Here is a 23,698-nt window from a genome sequence, read left to right as displayed (position 1 = left end):
ACACATACACAAAGGGAGCCGGGCAGGAAGGGACAGCGTCAGGGCCGGACTACGAAGCAAGCGAGTGCAGTACTTGCGTTGTGAAAGCCGTGGTTACCACTCTGTTGTGAGTCAGACACTGTATCCTTGCACAGACCCTCACAGCTGACTGGAATACAGTAATGGAACAATTTTATTACAGTCTGATAGATTAACAAATGATCTTTAGTTTTTTAAGTTGCTTATCCATCAGACATTGATTAAGCATTGATTAGTGGTGTGTACAGGCAGTGCTGGTCGTGGAGTGCATGTGGCATGGCTATTCATATATGCTAATTGCTTTGTCAGAACCCCAGTCCCACTGCGCTGTCTGATTGCTGCCTGTAGGAGAGGGTAGACCCTCACGATTAGAACAGTGGTTTAGACACCGTTGAGGATGGACACTCTCCTCCCCCCTAACAAAACGCAGTCATTTGTAGCTAAACACGATCTGTACAGAAGAACTAGGTGGCGGATGGGAAACATGCATGCATGTCTCTGGTCACAGTCAGGGCGGATGGGAGCATTGCTGGCTGCTGTGCTCACTGTCATCTTCAAGGAGGAGCATGTTTTGAGCGACAGACCGAACTGAATCCAGGGCCGTCGCTCACTGTCCTTTCCTTTCTCCTCCCCAGTGCTGCCCAGCCACACATGCGGGAACCCCGGGGACATCCTGAAAGGGGTGCTGCACGGATCCAGGTTCAACATCGGAGACAAGATCCGCTACAGCTGCCTGGCCGGCTACGTCCTGGAGGGCCACGCGACGCTCACCTGCATCGTCAGCCCCGGGAGTGGCGCCACCTGGGACTTCCCGGCCCCCTTCTGCAGAGGTAGGTCACCTGCGCCAGGGGCTGACCTTGTCCGTTTCCGCTGATGACAGGGGACTCGCCTGCTGGCCCTTCCCCAGGTCTTCCATTCTGTTCCCCAAAGTCGTGTTCTGTTACCAAGAAACCGTGTGTAAAGTCAGGAACACATGTAGTGATGCTCCTTGAATCCCCAGAGCTGCCTTCATTCTTATTCTCAGACCCTCTCAACCTCTGCACCGTTGATCACCGTTTATCAGAGGGCCAGTCTCCTCTCAAGGCTACATTTTCTGAGCTTTAATACATACCTTTATGTCCACTGTGATGTGGTCTTTCCTTCTAAAAATATATTTTTTTATTGATTTCAGAGCAAAGGGGAGAGGGAGAGGGAGAGAGACATCAATGTGAGAGAGACACATGGATTGGTTGCCTCCCACACACACCAGGCCCAGGGCCCAGGGCCGGGGATCGAGCTTGCAACCGAGGCATGTCCCCTTGACTGGAATCGAACCCAGGACCCTTCAGTCTGCAAACCGACGCTCTATCCACTGAGCCAAACTGGCCAGGGCTCTGGCTGCTCTTTCGAGGAAAGAACATCGAGGGGGCAGGGCAAGTGGCAAGCCTGCGGGACGCCATGGCCACCGTCAGGATGGGCGGGGGGCCCTTGGGGAGTGAGGCTGGCGGTGCCACTGGCTTCTGAGCACGGTTTGGAAAAGGAGCTCGAGGCTCCTGTTTCTAGGAGCTCCAGGGCCTGAGGGACACGGGGACGGTCCGCCAGCCCGCGGCGGCTTTGTCTCCGTCGCCACGGGAAGGTGGAGCTGGCGTCCCTGCGAGTGAGAAGGCCGACAGTGTCAGACTGGAGAAGGGGAAGACGGAGAATTGGATGTGGGGCCGCTGGGCCTAGAACGCTCTTCAGACACCCCCAGGCTGTGGCGTGCGGGTCGCTGGGAGGAGCACGCTGACATTCAGGAGGGGCGTCTGGAAGTGAACTAGAAAATTCCAAAACGCCAGCATACACATGGCATTTAAATCCCGACAGTGGAGCCTGGGCGGGGTCCACAGGGATGAGGCGTGCGGACTGACGCTGAGGCTGGAGATGGAAGGAAACTAACGAGGACGCCGAGAAGAAGCGGCGAGGAGATGAGCGGAAGCCACGTGAGCAGTGAATAGAAACAGCGGTGACCAGAACTCTGTGTCCGCCGTACGGCGCCCATGGACGCTCATTCTGGTCTTGTCTGTGTACACGGAGGGAAGCGGAAATCATGGGGGGCACAGCAGGGGGGCACATGGGACCCCTCCTCTCCATCTGCAGCTTCCTACGGATTTGCTCCTATTCTGAGATCCCAGAAAAGCGTGACACGTCGGCGAAAAAGTCTTTTGATGAAGCGGAGACGGAGGCCTGTCCGGGTGCTGAGCGCTGACGGATGGTGCGGGCTGAGGGCTCTCTTGCGAAGAGCAGGGGCGGTGGCCAGTGGGGACCAGTCGTGGCTGAGAGGGCCCAGAGGAGAAGGGGGATGAAGGGCTGCGGCTGTGGGCCTTCCTCAGGGGTGTCGCCAGGAAGGGGTTTGGGAAACAAGGCGGGAGGGAGGTGGGGGCCCCGGAGGTAAAGGTGTTTTCTTCTAGGTTTCGGGTCGCGCCCTTCAGATTCATGGCCAGCAACAGGTGTGAACAGGCGAGGTGTGCACTCACGTTGCGATGCTGTTTAGACGCGCGGACTGGGGACAGTTATCACGGGTTTGCAGCGAAGAACGGTCCCGGATGAAAGGGGAGTGACCGTTCCGAGAGGGGAGAGGGGCACAGCTTTGGCTGAAGATCCTGGTCAGGGTGAAAGCAAGAACCCAGCTGCGGGGGAATCCCGGGCCGGAGCGTGTCCGTTCACGCAGGAAGGACTTCTGTCGGCGGGAGTGCGAAGGCGATCAGAAGGTGGTGGTGGGTGATCAGGCTGCTCCGGATGGTGTGTCTGTTCGTGTGGTAGGAACCACCGCACCGAGGAGTGCGGATGTGGCAGGAGGCGCCCCCGGGGTGAGGAAGGAGGAGGGACATGGACATCGCCGGGGAGGACGGCTCAGAGGAGGGACGTGGAGTAGGGGCGCCATCGTTTACAGCTAGCCCAGTGGTCGGCAAACTCGTTAGTCAACAGAGCCAAATAGCAACAGGACAACGATTGAAATTTCTTTTGAGAGCCAGATTTTTAAAACTTAAACTGTATAGGTAGGTACATTGTTATTAACTTAATGAGGGTACTCCTAAGGCTTAGGAAGAGCCACACTCAAGGGGCCAAAGAGCCGCCTATGGCTCTCGAGCTGCAGTTTGCTGACCACGGAGCTAGACCCATGAGCATGTGTTTTTGGTTTTGGTTTTTCTCCAGCCACACATACCTGCAGGGCGGACATGTGCATTTGGTTCAGATTTGAATTTAAGAGATTGACACTGGAGTCTCGGCACATGCGAGGGGGTGATTTAAGTGATGACGTGGCCAATCAATCAATAAATAAATGAGGGCCATGGAACCGAAGGATGACAAGGGGACAGTTGAGGGCGCGAAGAGGCTGAGAAAGGACAGTGAGAGAACAGCGAGATCAGAGGCTTCTCGGTCCTGTGGGCCAGAGAGTGGTTGGAGTGAAGGTGTTCAACCACGTGCCCGGGAAATACAGAGCGTTAAGGTGGGAGCACAGGGCAGCGGGAGGGCAGCTCTGGGCGGTACCCACTTCCTGGTAGAGAGAGGATCAAGTGCCGGGAGCCGGTCCATCCTTGCTGTTTCAAGGGACCTGGCATATATGGCATATTGTTCTTAATATGTTTGCTCACCTTCTTGGCACTATGTGTTTTAACCAAGGTCTCCTCTCTGAGAAAGGTTGTTTCCCCAGGTAGGGATTTTCCCCTGAAGTTAGGGAGGGAATAAAACCTCTTAACTAAGTGCCAGGCGGGTAATTAATCACTTTAACTATGAACAATCGTGCTTAAGCTACATAATCTTTACTCCCTGGAATGAAGATAAGAAACGCCCTAACCTTTGTAATAGAGATTGATAGGATTGAATCAACTGGTATAAATACAGATACAACAAGACAGCAAGAGCCAGAACTCAGAACACAGAATGAAGAAGACAGAACTCAGAAGAAGGAACCTACACAGACAGAAGAACTTCGCTGGAGAGAACATGGCAAAAGATCCTGCACTGAACCTGACTACAGAAATTGGCAAGAGAACCTGACTAGAACCTGGTGACTGAACCTGGCTGGAGAACCTGGACAGAACCTGGCTGGAGAATCTAGCAAGGGAACATGGCTACAGAACCTGGCTGGAGAACCTAGCAAGAGAACATGGACACAGACCCTGGCAGGAGGTCCTAAGCAGAACTTCGCTGGAGATCCAGACCAGAACTTGGCTGGAGATCCTGGCTAGGCTGATGATCAACTGAACACTGTCTCCGTGTCCTTCCTTCTTCGCCGACTCCATCCACACCTTTGGGGACCCCTGGACCCGCTGGGGTTGGACCCCGGCAATCAAGGGCGACGGTGAGAATGAGTGGCTGAGCAGGAGCTGGGTTGTTGGGAGAGGGGTCAGGGAACGAACTGAGACCAACATTCAAAGGATCAGCAAGAACCGAGATGAGTGTGGACTCGGAGAGCCTGACAGGGAGCCTTCATGCGGCCTGGAGCTGACCAGGACTCAGTGGAGGACCTCAAGGAAGAAGGGGCGAGGTTCTGAGGAGCAGAGGTGACCAGATGGGAGGGTTTAGGAAGAAAGAACAAACATATCCTGGAAGCGGGTACGTGGCGTATGGTCCAGCTCCAGGCCCAGGGCCACCTGGGCTGTGGAAGCAGAATGTCGACCGCTTGGGAGGACTTCCTTGTCCCAGCTCTTCAGGGGATGTGGGGTTTCCACGGGGAAAGGGCAGGGGATACCGCGGACGTGGTTGTGATGTGGGACGTGCTGCTCATGGTTGACCTTGAGTGTCAGGGACTTCGTGGAGGGTTTCAGGAGCTCGGGAGGGGAGGGGTCCAACATCTGAGCTGTGCGATCTTTGAGGGGGTAGGGGGGGCGACCCAGGGGGAGGAGGGAGACCTAGGGGGTGGGGGCGAACTAGGGGATGGGGGCAACCTAGGAGACCAGTGCTTCTTACAGAGACCTCAGTAAGCGGGGAGAGTGTAAACGCCCCATGGTCTCGGCACACGCGTGGTGGGGAGCGCACCGGAGGAGCAGCCATGGAGATGGGGGAGGTGACCCATGTCTCTGGGCCCCTCTGAGCCCAGCCCTGGAGGAGTTCCGCCCTGCACCCACCCCAGCTCCTTGTCAGCCTCTCTGCCCTCAGAGCAGCACCCGCTCCTGGTGCAAACACTGTGTAGACCCAGGAAGGCAAGTCTGACCCGAAGCAGCAAAACCTTTAAGCCCTGAGATGAAAAATGCGTATCAATAATTTATCCAATAAGCTATCACTGCGTGATCACTGCATGCCAGGTGGTTGGAAACAATAATAGCTACTTTGATCAGATACTATTTGCCTGCCTAGTTCTAAGGGTTCTGCCCGGATCAATTCACTTCACCTCACACCAACCCTCGGCAGCGACACCTTCATTCTCGCCAGTTACAGAGAAGCAAACAGGTACAAGAAGGGGCCGAAAGCTGGTTACACAGCAAGCGGGCGGCTCCCTCAAGCCCAGACGGTCGGTCTGGCTTCTGGGGGGTCACTGGCTCCCAGATTCCGCGCGGCCCTAGGGAGGGTCAGCGCGTTAGGTAGTATCTCCCAGGTTAGAAAAGCAATGTGATGAGTGTGTGTCTGTGTGTGTGCGCGTGTGCATGTGTGTGTGCATGTGTGTGTCTTTCCTGGAGTCTCCCCCACAATCGTTAACACTGCGAAGAGACTGCATCTGGTTGCATATCCTCCATGTGGTAAATTTAACACACTAATTCGGGAAGCCACTGAGCCATGTTGAAACCCTCAGATGGTTGTGTGGTGCAGACACATCATACTTTAATGATTTACAGCTTATTAAACATTTAGTTGGTTTCCATTTTCCCTTCTGATAAATGTGCAAGGGATGTCTCTAAATAATGTTTTATTCTGAATTTTGTATTATGCCCTCAAGTTATATTCCTAGCAACGTCTATACCCAGGCGAGGCCTATGATACTTTCAGAGTTTAGAATAAAGCTTCTAAAAGTTTTGAGGTTCCTTGGGAGAAATGGTGAGCTGTGATTTCCTCTTACATTTAGAATATTTCCCCACTTACGGGAATCAGTAGACCCAAACGCATCTTTTATTAAAAACCTCATCTTCTTGGATTAACGAGATGACATTCACACTTTTTTTTAGCTGTAGAATCATTTTTTCCAAGTGCAAGATTTTGTGAAAACTCAGTATAGGAAACCGAGTTAAAGAAATAGTTGCTCTGAGGGAAATTGGGTGTCAGAGCCAAAGCCCACCCACTTGGCAACCGCTGAATCCTTCCCTCAAAGGTCCCAGGGGCATATTTTTAAAATGCTGAAGTGACTCAATACTAGTTTTCATCATTTCGTTGACAAATACTTGTTGTGTGCTAATTCTCATGGTCAAGTATTTGCACGACAGTTTGACCTAACTTAACTTTCTTTCTGTATAATGTTTAAAAAATATGGGGGGGGGGGGGGCGGATTCTAAATAGCATTTACTTAATTAGCCCTGCCTCAATTCTTCAGCTTTTAAATAAAAAAAATACTCTGGATATAGCAAAATTAATATAAAAGTAATAGTTTGACACATTATAGTTGCTTATTAATATGTATGGATTAAAAAGAGCTTACATTATATTAATACTAGAGGCCCTGTGCATGGTTTTGTGCACTGATGGGGGATGTGGCCTGCGGGACTCGGCTGCTGTGGGAACACCACTCATCCTGGTCAGCCAAGTGCGCTCCCCCTGTGGGAGCACACTGACCACCAGGGGGCAGCTCCTACATTGAGCGTCTGCCCCCCGGTGGTTAGTGTGTGTCATAGCGACTGGTCGACTGGTCATTCTGCCATTGGGTCGCTGGGCTTTTATTATATAGGATAACTGTATTATTTAAATATTGGCCAGAATTGGTTTATTTTTAATAGTTACTTATTTGTTTTAATACATTTTACTTTTTATATGTTATTTCTCAGTTTACATGCTTAACTGTGGAATTTGAAATAATTCTTCCAGGCCCAGCCAGGTGTGGCTCAGTGATTGAGTATCCACCCAGGAGCTGGGAGGCCACCGGTTCAATTCCTGCCAGGGCACATGCCAGGGTTGCAGGCTTGATCCCCAGTGCGGGGCATGCAGGAGGCAGCCGATCAGTCATTCTCTCTCACCATTGATGTTTCTGTCTCCCCCTCTCTCTCCCCTCCTCTGTGAAATCAATGAAAATATATTTAAAAAATAAAAATTCTTCCGGGTGCCAGGAAGCTGGCTCATAATCTCATTTTCTTAATGTTTTCCTTTGATTACTTTGCTTTCTCTGCCTGCCTGACTTTATCTCTTCTAGAAACTTCCTTGCTGCTCTGCTGAGTCTAAAGGAAAATTGCCAGGTGGCAGCTTAGCTACTTGTTGAAAACAAAGAGCCACACACACAGGGGCCCTCTAACCCCTGGGGATTGCTACAAGGACCCAACTTGCTTCTCCACAATTAGCTTTTGTCTAACATATTGTTCCACGTCGTCTTGCTGCAGTTGTTCTAGAATACTCTTTTTTAAACCTTGTATTTGAAGATGCCTCTATATTTCCATGACTCGGTTAACTTACTTTTTGACGTCTTTCCTTAGAAATAGCATAGTTTGATGCCATGCATGAGCCCAGAAATGTGTTTTGTTAAAATCTCACTTCTAGTACTAAGGGTGGCCGAATAGAGGCTCATTGCAGGCAGCAGAGCTGCGGGAATGCTGCAGGCTCCCACCCAAAGAGGAAAAAGCAAAACAGGAGGCAAGCTGCTGGTTCCAGGCCAGGCTGCCTTCTAGGATGGAGGGCACAAGCACATGGTCGAGTCCCTGAAACGTACAGTCTAGGACTTTGCACGTCATGAACTGCTGAGAAGCAAAGCAAAGTGAGGGGACAGTGATGAAAAGGGGTGCCTGTTTGTACCTGGCGGCCCGGGAAGGCGGCCCAGGAGTATGACTGATGCAGACGCCAAGGGCAGCAGGCAGGCCATGGGCAGCGTGATGAGTGCAAAGGGCCTGGGACAGGGACATACAGGCGCTGGTCCCGGAGGCAGGGTGGCCCCCCCCAGAGCGAGGAAAGGGAGGGAGAGGGGACAGAGTGAGGTGGGTGGGCAGGGGCGCTGGGGAGGCAGGCAGGGGTCAGCACATAGCCCATGCCTCAGGGCCTGGCCACCTTTGACTTCAGTCTCAGGGTGACATGGGAAGTTTAACAGTTTGGGACAGAAAATTTTAAGATTCAAGTTCAATTTTAAAAGGATCAATGTTGCTGATGTAAGTGGACATACTATAGAGGAAGGATGGAAGCAAGAGTATCCATTAGTTTTAGGTGCTCCTGTGTGTTGCGTGCTTGCATGTGCACGTGTGTGTGTGTGTGTGTGTAAACAGTGTAAGGAATAGTTGCTGAAGGTCTGTGGCTCTGATTTTCCTACTTCTGGCTAATGAGCTCCCATTTTCAAAAGCTTATATGTGTTTTTTAGTAGAGCATTTGTTTTTAGTACAATATGAACAATTGGAATAACATGTTTAATAAAAACATGTTACTGTATTTTTGTATTATTAGTTTTTGCATGAGTGAAGCTAAGGTGGTGAAAACACATCTCAGAAACTATAAAGTTATGAATTTCAAAATATAATCTATAATAATAAAAGCATAATATGCAAATCGACTGAACGGCTGACAGCGGAACAATCATCTGGACGACCTTCCGGACGAAGCCGAGGTTGCGAGGGCCTACTCTTGCACAAATTTTGTGCATCGGGCCTCTAGTTTGTCTTATAAAAGAGTTACATATATCAAATCCACTTTCCACCCAAATAGGATTAGAGGTATATTAAATAAAATCAACCACAATGAATCTGTTATAGCTATACTGATGTTTAGGTTTTTCTAAAGAGTTAAAAATAGTTTAGTTTAGAAAATTTAATAGTTGTTTCCTAATTAACTTCATTTATCTGGGCTTATTCTTTATGGGAAAATTGTATAACGTCTGTCAAAAATGAAACTGTTTCCAAAGACAGCTGCAGTACCTCTCATCTCTTTAATTAAGTTATTGAACATAAACAGATTATTTAGGGGAAAAATGCCATGTAGGTCTCTCTCTGTTTTAATACATTTACATAAGCCAAATACCTCATAGTAAATTATTAACCTTGACGCAGAGAAAGAGAAGTGCTGGCATGTTAATCTGGCTCGAGGCCTCCTGTCCCGGGGGCTCTGGGTAACCCCCCGTGGGAGCCGGGAAAGCACTGCCCAGTGACCGGCGTCGGAGTCTGAGGTGCTCAGCTGGACCCTGTGCTGGGGAGGACGGCCGGATCTGGGTCCGAGGCATTGCTGGTCAGCACGCTGTGGGGGCAGTTTTGGCCGTTGGTGGGCAGAGGCGGGGATGCTGCGGAACTTCCCACGCTGCACGGGCAGCCTCCCTCACAGAGAATTAGGCCCCACAGGGCAGAGGACAAAGGTGAGAAGCCAGGATCTCAGAGTCATCTGTTAATGATCCTCTGTTAACATAGGGGGCGTGCAGGAGGCAGCCAAGGGATGCTCTCTCATCATTGATGTTTCTATCGCTCTCCCTCTCCCTTCCTCCCTGAAATCAATAAAAGCATGAAAAACATCCCTGTCCTGTTCGGCTCAGTGGATAGAGTGTGGGCCCGCGGACCGAAGGGTCCCGGGTTCGATTCCAGTCCAGGACACGTGCCTCGTTTGCAGGCTCCTCCCTGGCCCAGGCCCTGGTCGGAGGCTCATGCAGGAGGCAGCCCATGGATGTTTCTCTCACATCGATGTTTCTATCTTTCCCTCTCTCTTCCACTCTCTCTGAAAATCAAGGGGAAAATGTCCTCGGTGAGGATTAAAACACAAACAAAAACACGAAAAACAAAAGAGGAAATGGCTCCCTCCTTACCCCTCCTTTTTCACAGGAGGTCTCTGCAGGGGTGAGTAGATTCCCACAGTCCGTGTCCATTAAAACCCGGCCTTGGCCTGCTCACTCCTGGCAGGGATGGGGCAGTGAGATCTGCGAGGATTTCCCAGGTCCTGGGTGTCTCCACGGTCACATGGTCCCTGGCTGTTGGCGCTGTAATGAACTGCGGGCAGAGGTGTGGAGGCGGGTCTCTCGGGTCCTCGGAGCCTTTAGATCAGAAATGGGGAACCTGTTTCCTGCTCCCTCTGTCCTTCCCTCCCTCCCTCCCTCCCTCCCTTCCACCACTTAGCACCATATCATTTACATCTTATATGTGTTTCATCTTTATTGACGTTTTACTTGGCATTTCCCCAAGATATTCCCATTTTTACGTTCCACGCAGCTGTTTCCTCCTTGGAAACTTTGGGTGAGTCCATGTGTCTGTGTGGTGCCATCTTATGGTATTAGCTTATCTGAACTTCAAAACCGAATGCACCTTCCAAGCTCCCTGGAGACGAGGGGGCGGCGCCCTCCCCTAGGAGCACGGCCTCTGAAAGCCAGCATCTTAGTGCGAAGGGACGGCGGCCACAAGCACTCAGGTCTGAATGTGGCCGCTCATCTCCTTCCTCCAGGGCTCGAGAACGTCTTGGAAACCGCTGTCCACCTGCCTGTGACTGTGGATGGTGACAGCGATGCGGCCCGGGTCCCAGCCAATGGCACCCTTTCCGATTGGGGGCCGTTCCTTAGCAACAAGATGTGACCCTAACCCTGTCCCTTCCCATAGAACGGCAGGCGCAAACCCGCAGAGACCCTCAGAGGGCGTCTCGGTCTCTGGTGAGGAAATACCGTCACTGATCCCGGTGACATTGTCGATGCCCTTGTGCCCGAGAGGATCCTGAACAGCGTCTTCCCTTTCCTCTGTCCTCCAGCCGAGGGAGCCTGCGGGGGGACCCTGCGGGGCACCAGCAGCAGCATCTCCAGCCCCCACTTCCCGTCCGAGTACGAGAACAACGCCGACTGCACGTGGACCGTCCTGGCCGAGCCCGGGGACACCATCGCGCTGGTCTTCACCGACTTCCAGCTGGAGGAGGGCTACGACTTCCTGGAGATCAGCGGGACGGAGGCGCCGTCCGTGTGGTGAGTGCGGGAGGGTGCGTCCCATTGCCACATCGGGCTTCCGCGGTGCCGTGCAGGGGCCTTTGGAGGTTGTAGGAGGTCATTGGAGGTGGTTGAGGTCATTGGAGGTTGGAAGTCATGGAGGTGGTTGGAGGTCACTGGAGGTCATTGGAGATTGCTGGAGGTCATTGGAGGTCACTGGCAGTCATTGGAGGTCACTGGAGGTGGTTGGAGGTCTCTGGAGGCCATGGGAGGGCACGTGCGTCCTTTCTCTGCCTTGCTCTGTGGGCTACTAAAACGTCGTCTATATCACAGCTGAATCCAAAGTCGATCAGATGTTGTTAGACTGTGGCCATGCCCTGTCCCTGACCCGCTGGCTGCAGGTGCACGATTGCAGGATGCACATTGGTCTCCTCCCTGGAGATGCTGCACGAGGTCATGTGACCACTGTGGGGGTCACAGGAAAACTGTGTACACGGCTCCAACACGGTACGGAGTCGGGCCCTGGTGGCTTGGCGTGGAGCCACTGCATCTGGTCAGTTGCGCTGGACTGAGGGTCATGGTGTTGGTGCAAGAACAGGGTAGCTGCGTCTCAGTGCGGTTGGAAAGCGAGAATTTAGAGAACAGATGCTGCAAGGCCTCCAGTGCGTCTTGGGTTAAGTCATCTGTAGGGTGAACTGCTTCCTTGGGTTTAATTATTTAATTTCTGAGCTTTTTAACAGTGGCACCAGAAATCGAGCTCAGATGTTGAAGTAAGAGCTAACGTGGATACATGTACATTCAAATTCAGGCAGAACACACAGGGGAGCGGGTGTTGTGTGCGCTGGTGGGAGAGGACGTGAAATGAGTGGTGTGGATATTTCTCTGCATTTAAGTTGGCATTGCAACGCCAAGACTCAAGGACAAAGGCGTCAAACCTAAAGCACGTCATCACTGGGGCCGCCCGTTTTAAACCAATTCCTGAATTTTACTTTCTTTCCTGAGACTCATGGCTCCAAGCAGAGGGCTCCCGTTCACGGGCACATCATTTCCTCGCGTTGGTTTTGCTGCGCGTATGTTCAGTGTCACTCCAGGGAAGAGAAGGGTGACCACGGCCTCTGTCGTCTTTGCTCCACAGATTCTGTATCTTGAGAAACAGTTGAGATGGAGCCAGTTGGCCCATCTGTCGATTTAATGATACAGTTTTCACTTAAACCCTCAGAGCGTGTTGATATTATCGGGGCTCTCACTCAGCCTCACATCACAGTCCGTGGATTCTGAGCTGAGAACTGAAAGTCTGAGATAATCCTCCAAGTTCTGCCATGAACAAACCTTGTGGCCTTGGTCAAACCACGCGACTGTCCACTCAGCAAAGGGCGTCCTGCGTGACCTTGTAAATGAGCCCATCGCCGCCTGCCGGGCCGGTCTCTGCCGGTCACCGGAGAGTCCGCGGTGCCACATCCTCTCGGGGGAACATCGCAGGGTTCTGGTTCAGAACATCATTGCGATGCACAGCACGGGGTGCCTGGGCCCAGAAACGATGCGGTTAGTGGGGAAAAGGCCTTAGTGACGAGGAAACCTCAGGATGGCGGGCACTGGGTGACCCCCTTGCGGGTCACATGTCAGGCGGGGAGAGAGGGAACGGGCTGAGCATCCATCCGTGATCAGGAAAGTGCTCGGACAAGCGTGGTTCATGAGGGAGAAGCTGCAGGGCGCACATGCCCACACTGAAGTCTCCAGAAAAGACGGGGGGGAGGCAGGTGCCCATCCAACGGGACACAAGCTGCGAAGGGCACGCGGCCCTGCCCGCACCTGGCGTTCCTCTGAGAAGCAGGCGCCCTCCTCCAGGCGCCGGGAGGGAGCGGGAGGGGGAGGGTGTTTTCCGTGCGGTCCTGCTCCTCTCTCCTGCCCTCCCTGCGGGTTCTCTGCTGCCTGCGTCGCTCACGGTACCTCCCCCGACACGGCCCGAGGGCGTGAATAGCAGACCCGGGAAGTGTGTGTGTGGCAGGGTCATGCGTGGGCGCAAGCTGGGTTCTGGCTGAAATGTCCCGTGGGGCTCACGACAGAGGTGGGGCCCATAGCATCGTTGTCATGGGGAGAATATGGCCCAGCAGCCGGGACCAGCCCCCAGGCTCCTTGGCTCTGGGTCAGGCTCACCTCTCTGCAGTCTGCCCAGGGCCCTGCCAGCCCCCAAGGGTGGTGATCTGGGAGCAAATTGGAAACACAGGCGGTTGTTGGGCAAGTTCTGGACCCTGTGTGCCTCCTGGTCTGACGGGCGGGCCCGCCTGTGGGCTCCCTCCGCATGCGTTCTCTCCACAGCCATCAGCAGAGAGTTTTGTGTTCATATGTATATTCTTTATTTTTAATATATTTTTATTGCTTTCAGAGAGGAAGGGAGAGGGGGAGAGAGAGAAGCATCAGTGATGAGAGAGAATCATGGATCAGCTGCCTCCTGCACGCCCCACACTAGGGATTGAGCCCACGACCTGGGCATGGGCCCTGACTGGGAATTGAACCATGACCTCCAGGTTCATAGGTCAATGCTCAACCACTGAGTCACACTGGCCGGGCCCGACATATATTCTTACATTGGTCTGGCCCCGAAGCCCGGTGGGTAGTTACCCCTGAGGAAGCTGAGAGCGCAGAGGGCTCTGACTCCCAATTACACGGTCTCCCCTCTCCTCCCGCCCCTGGCAGGACAGCCCTGGGTGAGGGGCACGCCGTCAGGAAGTCCCCTCTGCTGGGTCTAGGACTCCTGCTGCATCCTACAGCCTTGCTCACGTGACCCCACAGGGGAGGCGCCAACCCACAGGGAATTTCGCACACCCGCTGCGTCATGGGCGGTTGGGGAAGGCAGAGAGCCCTCTGGGTGACACGTTGGCCGGAAGGCGTGGCTGTGGGCCTCTTGTTCACGGAGCTCTCGTCTTTCGGTGGCGGCAGTGGAGGCGATCGGAGGAGTTTTCCCTAAATAGCTTGAAACCTGCGAGCACATTTACCTCTGAAACGGAATCCCTTGAGGTGCCTTTCAGACAGACACGCATGCACGGCGTGGCTTCTCCCTAAAACAGTGTCTGGGCGTGATCCTAGTGTGACGGGCTCCGACAGGTCCCAGGGCCCACACGGTGTGTGTCCCCCAAGTGCCCAGCCCTGAGCGGCACGAGCTCCCGGGTGGCAGCGTGGGAGGCTGTGCCCGACTCCACACAAGGTCGTGCGCTGTCACCGCTGGGGGATGCTGGTGGCCGCCCGTGGCCTGGGCGCGCCCACACACATAATTCCCAATAATCTATTTTTAAAAAGACAGGACCTACAAGCAAGGGCACTCGAGAAGAAGCTACTTGGAAAACTATTAAGACCAATAATAGGATTAGCCCTATTTTCATTTAATTTGGAGTGAAATTACCAACTCAGCTATGTTTTAGGGGAGGGTTGCCATGGCGACGGCGGAGGGGTCTAAGTGTGGCGGATGATGTCATCGCCGAGCTGGCTGCACTGTCAGTGTGAGGCTCCTGTTTCCCCGTGGACTGTAGGTCATCGCAGGAGGAGGCGTCCCGCCCGATCCTAACTGTGCACAGGCCCACAGGCCGGCTCTCCATTCCCACCCTGCCCCAGCCCCTTCTCTGCCACTCAGCCCAGCCGTTATGGGGTTCCTTACAAGTAAAACCTGGTGGGCGGCGAGGCCAGGTGGGCGGGGAGGCCAGCTGAGCACCCTATCTCCCTAGAGTGACTGGGTGGTGGCCATCTGACTCCTGACTGGTAAATACGCAGAAGAAAACAATGGCTTGAGGCAGAGTTGAGCTGCTGTGGTGTCTACACTAAGATGTGGTGGGAAAAGCTCAGGGTCCGTGTGCGGTTGGGACAGGAAAGAGCAGGGGCACTGGGATCTCCCCAGTGTGCCCTCGTGTAATGGCGGCTCCTCCCTGCTCCCTCCTGTGGCAGGGAACGTGTGGGTGGAGAAGGAGAGGACACAGGACAACAGCGCCTTTAGCACCCGTCAGTGTCTCAGACCCTCCGATGACTGAGCTTTGAGCCACGAGAATAAAGCCCAAGGTGAGCCCGGCGGCGTGGCTCCGTGGTTGAGCATCGTCCCAGGAACCCGGAGGTCAGGCTCGATCCCCTGCAGGGCACACGCCCAGGTTGCAGGTGTGATCCCCAGGAGGGGGCGTGCAGGGGGCAGCGATGGCTGTTTCTCTCTCACGCACCCTCCAGCCCCGAGAGGCGAGAGGAGGGACGGGATGAGCGATGAGCAGCACAGTGTTGCAGTGACTCCCACAGGTCCAGGAGCATCCGCGTGGTGTCAGGCTGGTCATAGCTGTGCATTGGGGAGAAAACTGTTTTCAGCTCTTTCAGGGAACACTGGGCTAGGAAGATACTAGTAAACAGGCCCTAGACAGTGTGGCCAGTGGATAGAGCATCAGCCCATAGACTGAAGGGGCCAGGTTTGGTTCCAGTCAAGGGCATGAACCTGGGGTGCAGGCTTGATCCCTGGCCTCCGTTGCGGTGCATGTGGAAGGCAACCAGTCGATGTGTCTCTTTCGCATCCATATTTCTCTCGCTCCCCGTCCCCTCTGCTTTCTCCAAAATTATGGTAAAATATCCTCGGGAGAGGATTAACAACAACAAAAACAACAACAAATATAATATATATATATATATATATATATATATATATAGAGAGAGAGAGAGAGAGAGAGAGAGAGAGAGAGAGAGAGGATAAACAGTTTTTTGCCATTGATTTCTCAGGGCTTTTAACATCATCCTAGCCAGTAGGACTCAGGATCAGGTGTGATGTGAGAGCCATCGATGCTGGGTGCCCAGGGAGCAGTTCTGGTTGGTGGGACTCAGGTCACCGGGGTGTGGGTGTGGGCGCGGCTGTTCTTGCTCAGACGGCACAGACCCTGGCCTGGCCCTCGCCTGGCTCTGTTCACACTCCGCGTCTCGCTCTGAGCCGACAGTGACTGCGCCAACCTGCGCCTCGCCCACGCCCCAGCGCCCTCTCTCCCGGGCCATCCCTCTCGGGCCAGGAAAGCCCAGCGACCTCACAGGCCAGCAGAGGCCGATGCACGAGACGGTGTTTCTGTCTGTAGCTGGGGAATGTGGCTGGTTAGTCCAATCCTCGGAGTTTTCGTGTCCTGACCATCAAATGAGGTTAATGATACTTACCTTGCTGGGCGACGATTAAAATATAGGCCAGAAACCTGCCCCGGTTCCGGCCAGAGAGGCCCCGTGAACCGCGCCCATTAGCCCAGATCCACTGTGGTGAAAAGGACAGCTCAGGGACAGAGGCCAAAGATGCCCTCGGAGTGGGGACAGGCGGACGTCCCCCGTGAGGTCACCAAAGGCTGCCTCATGGAAAGCAGGGTGTGAGAGGCTCCAAGGCTGGGAAGGGTCTGGGTGGCACATGCAGGGTGTTCTCAGCCGGGGGTGCACCCCGCAGGTACAGACGCGAGGACGCGCAGGTCCTGCAGCCACAGCGTCACCATGGTCACCGCAGCGACGGAGCAGCAGGGAAGCAGTGTCTGACCGGAAGCCGGACTTTCTCGCGATGAAACAAACGCCCATTGGGTCCCCTCTCTGGGCGTCAGGAACCAGGAGCTTTGGGAACGTGAGGCTGACATTAGCTGCGTGTGATAATATAGACCCTGAGCCCTGGGCCAAGGATGGGCAGTGGGTTCCAATCCAACTCTGGCTGTAACTCTTCCCTCTTTGAGTGAGGAATCAAACCACGGTCCCATGCGTGCATCTATTCTGGACGCACCTGGACGGACACTCGCCCCGTGACCGTCTGTGAGCCGTGACCCCACGTGCCCGCATTATCTGAGGCCACGTCCGTGATGGAACATGTGCTGACGGGCCTGTATCTGTCACCACCTACACCCGAGGGCACCACGGCTTGGACACGGGACACGCTGGGCTGGAAGACCACCACCAGTCCAGGCCGGGTCCCTCCTCGGCCGCCGGTCAGATTGTGGGCGCCGGGATTGTGTGGAGCTTCCCTGGGGGCGCGGGCCGGCGTCTGAGTGTGGCCTCCACCGGCTGCGCGTTGAGACCAGGCGCGGGCCCTGCTTGGCGAGTGCGTGTGCGGGTTTCTGAGCGGGATCCGCCGGGGCTGCTCCGAGCTGCGGCTGACTGTCCCCAAGGTGATTAGAAGGCCCCCGAGGGAGAGACCTAACGCGGTCCCCAGGGCCGTGATCATGAACTTGTAATGAAGACTCCCTCCGCGGGGCCCTGCTGAGTCACAACACGGCTGGAGTCTGAGAAGCAGAGGCTGACGAGGGAGGCGCTGGAGGAACGAGAGCGAGAGAGGAGTGAAATAAACAGGGCTCCCCACAGCCTTGGTGGGGGGGGGTCGGCCTCGGGCAGCGCCCTGCTCCCAGCTCTGCAAGGAGCTCCGCTATCTGCCTTCACCGGTGCCCAGTACATGCGCCGGGCAAGGTCTGTGATAACGGGGTCATTTTAAATGCGGGGGGAGCAGGGGATGTTTGCAACCATTTATATATTTTAAATATATTTTATTGACTTCAGAGAGGAAGGGAGAGGGAGAGAGGAAAAACATCAATGATGAGAGAGAATCATGGATCAGCTGCCTCCTGCACGCCCCCCACTGGCGATGGACCCCACAACCTGGGCCTGTGCCCTGACCAGGAATCGAACCCTGACCTCCTGGTTCATAGGTCACGATGCGCTTAACCACTGAGCCAGGCGGTTTGCAACCATTTAGATTTCTGGACATTCATTCCACGATCCAGAGCCTGCAGACCTGTCTGACCTGGCTCCACTGGCTACAGAGCTGCGTCTGCTTGGGGGTGACCCCCTCCCTGTCCCTTTGCCTGAGAAGTCTGCCTTCTCAGGAGGTTGTGAGGGGGTGGGCTTGCGCTGGGCTAGCCATGGTAATGGCTATGGCCATTGGGTCTGGCCATGGTAATACTGAGAGTCACTGTCCTGTTGCCAGCGGGACCCTCCCCCGCCCCCTTTCCTCTGTTGGCCTCTCCCCCTTTTCCCTCATCAGCTTCTCCATTCCCCGGCATCCCCCAGGGGTGCCTGGATGTCCCCCCACCTGCTGATCTTCTGGTGCATCCCCTGATTGTGTTCTGGGACGGGCCTCTCTGGGCAGCCTCTGGCCCCGCAGGACTTAATACAGCTTTTTGTAAAGTAGTGCTTCTTAATGACACGGAAACTTCTAAATGGACAGAGCAGATCTAAATGCTATACAAGGAACTTGGGGTGAATCTGCACCCTGCTCCTCATGGCGCACCTCGTAACGGCGACAGCAGTAGGTGAGATCTGTGCATTGACCTCAGGAGTCGGCCTGTGGTGCATGCTTGGCACCCATGAGCTCCTTTACCTCCACCATCGGCCCTCAGTGTCTGTGCAGTTTCTACCCCGTTTTGCAGGTGAGAAGACTAAGGCTCAGAAAGATGCACAGATCGCTCCACATCTACCTTCCAAATGCAGAGCCAGGACATACGCCTGAGCCTGTGATGTCAGCGGATTGAGGTTTGCCAGGAGCCGGCCCATCCTTGCTGTTTCAAGGGACCTGACATATATGGCATACTGTTCTTTTTTTTTTTTTTTTTTTTTAATATATTTTATTGATTTTTTACAGAGAGAAAGGGAGAGAGATAGAGAGTTAGAAACATCGATGAGAGAGAAACATCGATCAGCCGCCTCCTGCACATCTCCTACTGGGGATGTGCCCACAACCCAGGTACATGCCCTTGACCGGAATCGAACCCGGGACCTTTCAGTCCGCAGGCCGACGCTCTATCCACTAAGCCAAACCGGTTTCGGCGGCATACTGTGCATACTGTTCTTAATATGTTTGCTCACCTTCTTGACACTATGTGTTTTAACCAAGGTCTCTGAGAAAGGTTGTTTCCCCAGGTAGGGATTTTCCCCTGAAGTTAGGGAGGGAATAAAACCTCTTAACTAAGTGCCAGGCGGGTAATTAATCACTTTAACTACGAACAATCATGCTTAAGCTACATAATCTTTACTCCCTGGAATGGAGATAAGAAACGCCCTAACCTTTGGACTAGAGATTGATAGGATTGGAATCAACTGGTATAAATACAGATGTAACAAGACAACAGAACACAGAACCTAGACACAGAACCTATACAGAACCTAGGGACAGAAGAACTTCGCTGGAGAGAACATGGCAAAAGATCCTGGACAGAAACTGGAGACAGAACCTAGAGACAGAACCTAGAGAGAGAACATGGCAAAAGATCCTGGACAGAAACTGGAGACAGAACCTAGAGACAGAACCTAGCGAGAGAACATGGCAAAAGATCCTGGACAGAAACTGGCCACAGAACCTAGAGACAGAACCTAGCGAGAGAACCTGGCTGAAGAACCTAGAGACAGAACCTGGCTACAGAACCTGGATAGAACATGTCAAGAGAGCCTGACTAGAACCTGGTGACTGAACCTGGCTGGAGAACCTGGACAGAACCTGGCTGGAGAACCTAGCAAGAGAACATGGACACAGAACCTGGCTGGAGATCCTAACCAGAACTTGGCTAGAGATCCTGGCTAGGCTGCTGATCAACTGAACGCTGCCTCTGAGTCTTTCCCTCTTCTCTGACTCCATCCACACCTTTGGGGACCCCAGCAGAGGTTGGCCTCATCTAACCCCAGTCATTGCAGCCTCCCCTCCTCACGTGGGTACACTGGGCACGGGGCTTCCCCATGAACTTGGGGCACAGCTCGTCCCTGCCCCTCAGACAGAATGACCCAGCCCCCGGCCTCTCTCTGTGGCCCCTGGCCATGCGGACGCCTCCCTGCTTCTCCTCGATTGCCTGTCACATCTCCTTGCGGCAGCCTGCTACCACCCGCCTAGCTCCTCCGAACTGTGTCCAGAATAAACGCCAACAGATGGCTGTCCACCCCCAGGAAAGGGGTGCCCTACATTCTGACCTCAAACCCAGGCTGCATCGCATTGCACTGTGTGTGAGCGGAGCTGCAGGTGGGAGGAGGGACGGTGCGTGCTCAGGGGGAAGGAGAACATCTGACCTGCTGGGCCCTCACCTGGGCACACCCACAGGGGACCCGGCCCTGCCTTTCTTTTCCGCGGCTTCTAACCTTCGTGCAGTGCAGACTTCCAGGAGGCGGGAGAAGCGGGCACCTGTGGCCGCAGCCCAGTGCATGTCATGGCCCAAACCCTCTGGGCTCCCTGTTCCCGCCCCAGTTCCCTTTATTAAAGCTGATGGGGCAGCCGGTGTGGCTCAGTGTTTGAGTGAGGACCCATGAACCAGGAGGTCACGGTTCCATTCCAGGTCAGGGCACCTGCCCCTATTGTGGGCTACATTCCCAGTGTGGGGCGTGCAGGAGGCAGCCGATCCATGATTCTCTCTCATCACTGATGTTTCTCTCTCTCTCCCTCTCCCTTCTCTGAAAACAATAAACATAAATTTTAAAAAATAACAGCTGATGGGAAGGTCTGGCGGGCAGACGAGGCCTCAGTCATTAGCGGGAGCTTCCGAAAAGGGGAGCTGTGCCCCTTTAAAGCGTTAGCATGTAAGAGGCGTGTGTGGTACCCCGGGCACACACCTCTCATGCCAGCCCCCATGTTCAATTAGTGGTCATTACAGCCCAGCTGGCGGGAGGCGTGTGGCCGATGTGGTGACGCTCTTCATTCAAACGATGCCCCACAAACAGGCCGCGTCCGTCCATTAGCCCGGGAGGAGGGCGCCGCCTGCTGAGGCCCTTTGCCAGGTCAGCCGTGTGCAGGCTGCGTGGCCAGGGCAGGGACACCCTTAGGGCCGCAGAGGCCTCCTGGGCTCTCGCAATCACGCCTTCAGGGTAGGGAGGTTCCGCATCCGGAGGAAAGAATATGGTTGAATAAATCTGTGAATTATGAATATTTTATAAACGAGGTGAAATTATGTGTGCTTCGGGAAAGGAACAGATGGGAGGAGGGAGAGCAGTGTGTGAGCGGCTGGTTCCTGGGGGTGTGAGTTTCTGGGCCCGAAGCGCCCTGTTCAGTGTTGCCAGGTGCATGGGGTCGGGCCCCTAGGGTGGGGGCGGGCTGTCCCTCCGATCTGATGGTCACACTGCCGACGCGACGCTGTTTCTCCGTTAGACGGGACCTCTCCTTGCAGGCAGCCTGGCTTTGCTTTCTCATCCCCAGGGACGCTCTCGGGAACCTGTTATTGAGGGTGGAGCGGGCAGGTGTCTTGCTCAGGGCGGGCGTTGGAGGGGAAGCTGTAACGTAAGGACAGGAGGCGGGTGTGCATGGAGCCTCGACGCCTCCTGTGGGAGAAGGGGCCCACGTGGCTAAACGGCCTCTTGTTTATTAGATTTGCTCGTGGCCTGTTTGCAGTTACTCCCAGTGGCCTGGCTGAGCAGCGCAGGCCGCATAACATCGTGAAAGAGAAGCAAGCCGGGAGCAGCGGATTCATTCACTTAAGTGGACACGAATGGGATCGCAGAGGCCAGAATGAATATTTAATTTTTAATTTCCAGGAATCTATGGCAAAAAGAGGGAGCTGGCCATTCACCACAGGCTCGTCAGCAGAAGGGAGGCGTTCTAACCCCTCTCGGGAGTGGCAGAGGTTTTCCCTGCTATATTGGAAAATAAAATTTAACCTGGACTTTATGCCTGGCCCCAGAAAATTGAAAATATTTGCTGTTCTGAACAAAAGGATATGAAAGTCAACAGTAACATACCCATGAGGCTCCCTCAGTATGATTCTCAGTCAAACTCATGCTGTCCCAGGCCCTTTAGAGAAATCAATCTCTCTCTCTCTCTCTCTCTCTCTCTCTCTCTCTCTCTCTCTCTCTCCTTTGTACATTTTCCTTCAGCAAGATTTATTTATAAAATATACCTTTATTGATTTCAGAGAGGAAGGGAGAGGGGGAGAGAGAGGAGGAGAGATAGAAGCATCCATGATGAGAGAGAATCATGGATCGGCGGCCCCCTGCACTCCCCGCACGGGGAATGTAGCCCACAACCCTGGCCTGTGCCCTGCCTGGGGATCGCACTGTGACCTCCTGCTTCGTAGATTGATGCTCATCCCCTGAGCCTCATGCCAGCTGGGCGATCTGCTTATGTTTGTACCTTTTGCTCTAGGTTGTGCTGGGGAGGCAGGGTATTAAGAAAGGAAGGAAAGCTTTTCCCTCGGGGATCCCGTAGTCTAGTTGGATCGTCTTGTAGGAATTCCTAGAGCCTACTAATTAGAATATGATCAGTATATGCACCTGTGGTTCAGTCATGGGTGGTGAGTCTGGGTGATGTGCACTGCACTGGACAACTCCCGTTATGATGATCTTGTTATTCATGAGTAACGGGCACTCTGAGCACCGTCGTTCTGATATTGCAGACTCCGCATTGAAGGGCCCGGACTCATTCCAGCCGCGGCAGGAACCCCTCAGACAGGCGTGAAGCTCAGCTCTCAGCGGGTGTGGCCCTGGCATCCATGTCACTGTCGGCTCCTTTGAGAAACCCGTCTCTTGATGAAGATGATCATCCCTTTCAATACTTTGCAAACGAATCGTGCTTTTGTGCGTCCCTTTCCGTGGAAGGTTGACGTATATTCAGGGACCTCGTGGGGCCACTCTCCACCGTGCAGCGAGCTTTGTGTTTGGGGAAAAATCAGCATAGAGTGCACAGAGTGGGTCATCACGGCCAACCTGGCAACGCGTACAGTGTGTCTGTTTATGGCATAAATACCTGGGAAGGAAACCCAATACAAGGCAGCTGTTCTCTCCTAATAACATTTGGCTTTGACAAAATCTCATCTCTAAACGCAAAAATAGTTCTAGGCAACAGTGTAGCACCGGGAAGGTTTCTCGTCTTGTGCGAGGAGCAGGGCTTGGCAGCCAGAGGAACCCCCGTTCACGTGCAGGCGAGGCCCCTCGTGCAGCTGACATCAGCTCCACCTCCTTCTCTGGCGGGGAGATGGTCTACTGAGACCACGTTCATTCATTCATCCATCTCATCTTAATGTGCACCTGCCCGTCGACCACATTCATTCATTCATCTCACCTTAAGGTGCACCTGCTTGTCTAGGCTGTGGGCAAAGTCCTTGCCTTCGTGGAATTTTCAATCTAGAAACGTTGTCATCACCCACAAATAGCACCGCTCATGGGGACAATTGCACGGGTCCCTGTGGAGACCAAAGGCGTCGATGACAGGAAGTCTTGGACAGAAGATGCTTAGCCGTGGCAAAGCCCGGCGTGTCTGACCAGGCATCAGGGTGTCGTCAGGGTCCAGGGTCGCGGTGTAACTGCTCTCCTGCAGCTCCTGCTGTGTCACTTGCTCCTGATGATAAGATGGGAAGGATCCCGCAGAGCTGGGATCAGCTGTATCCATGAATATTTATTAACCACCATGGGCTGGTCACCTGCCTACGCCCTGGAAACAGATGCACAATCCACGAAAGGGGAGCACCTTGCCCCAGTGTGGGTTTCACGCTAATGATAGTAAGCAGCTTGACAAAGACCTACGTGCCTTCGCCTGCGCTGGGATGGGCACCTTTCTGGTGTAGGAACGGAGTGCTGACAGCCCTGCAGGTAAGCTCAGTGGGTTAGAGCATCATCTCATGCCCGGGAAGGGCGTCAGTTCGATTCCCAGTCAGGGCACATGCCCGGGTCAGGTCTCCATCTCCATCCCCAGTAGGGGGTGTGCAGGAGGCAGCCAATCTATTCTCCATTCTGTTCTCAAATGGATATTTCTCTCCCCCTCCCTTCCTCTCTCTAAAAAAAATCAATGAACATATTTTAAAA

The 23,698-nt window shown here is 53.9% G+C and overlaps 1 protein-coding gene across 1 annotated transcript in view; it reads left to right on the top strand.

The window, feature by feature from the left end:
• The first annotated feature begins 535 nt into the window (after positions 1 to 535).
• LOC118653230 (CUB and sushi domain-containing protein 1-like) overlaps positions 536 to 23,698 on the top strand; it is a 213,225-nt gene continuing 190,062 nt past the window's right edge. Inside the window, exons 1-3 of the mRNA XM_036303903.1 lie at positions 536 to 593; positions 654 to 848; positions 10,804 to 11,011. Coding sequence (XP_036159796.1) covers positions 536 to 593; positions 654 to 848; positions 10,804 to 11,011 — 461 coding nt within the window. The remainder of the gene's footprint in view (positions 594 to 653; positions 849 to 10,803; positions 11,012 to 23,698) is intronic.

The sequence above is a fragment of the Myotis myotis genome, unplaced genomic scaffold (assembly GCF_014108235.1).
Source record: "Myotis myotis isolate mMyoMyo1 unplaced genomic scaffold, mMyoMyo1.p scaffold_m19_p_39, whole genome shotgun sequence".
In the NCBI taxonomy this organism is placed as follows: Eukaryota; Metazoa; Chordata; class Mammalia; order Chiroptera; family Vespertilionidae; genus Myotis; species Myotis myotis.
The sequence above is the reverse complement of the archived record's forward strand: the minus strand, read 5'-3'. Positions and strand labels throughout refer to the sequence as shown.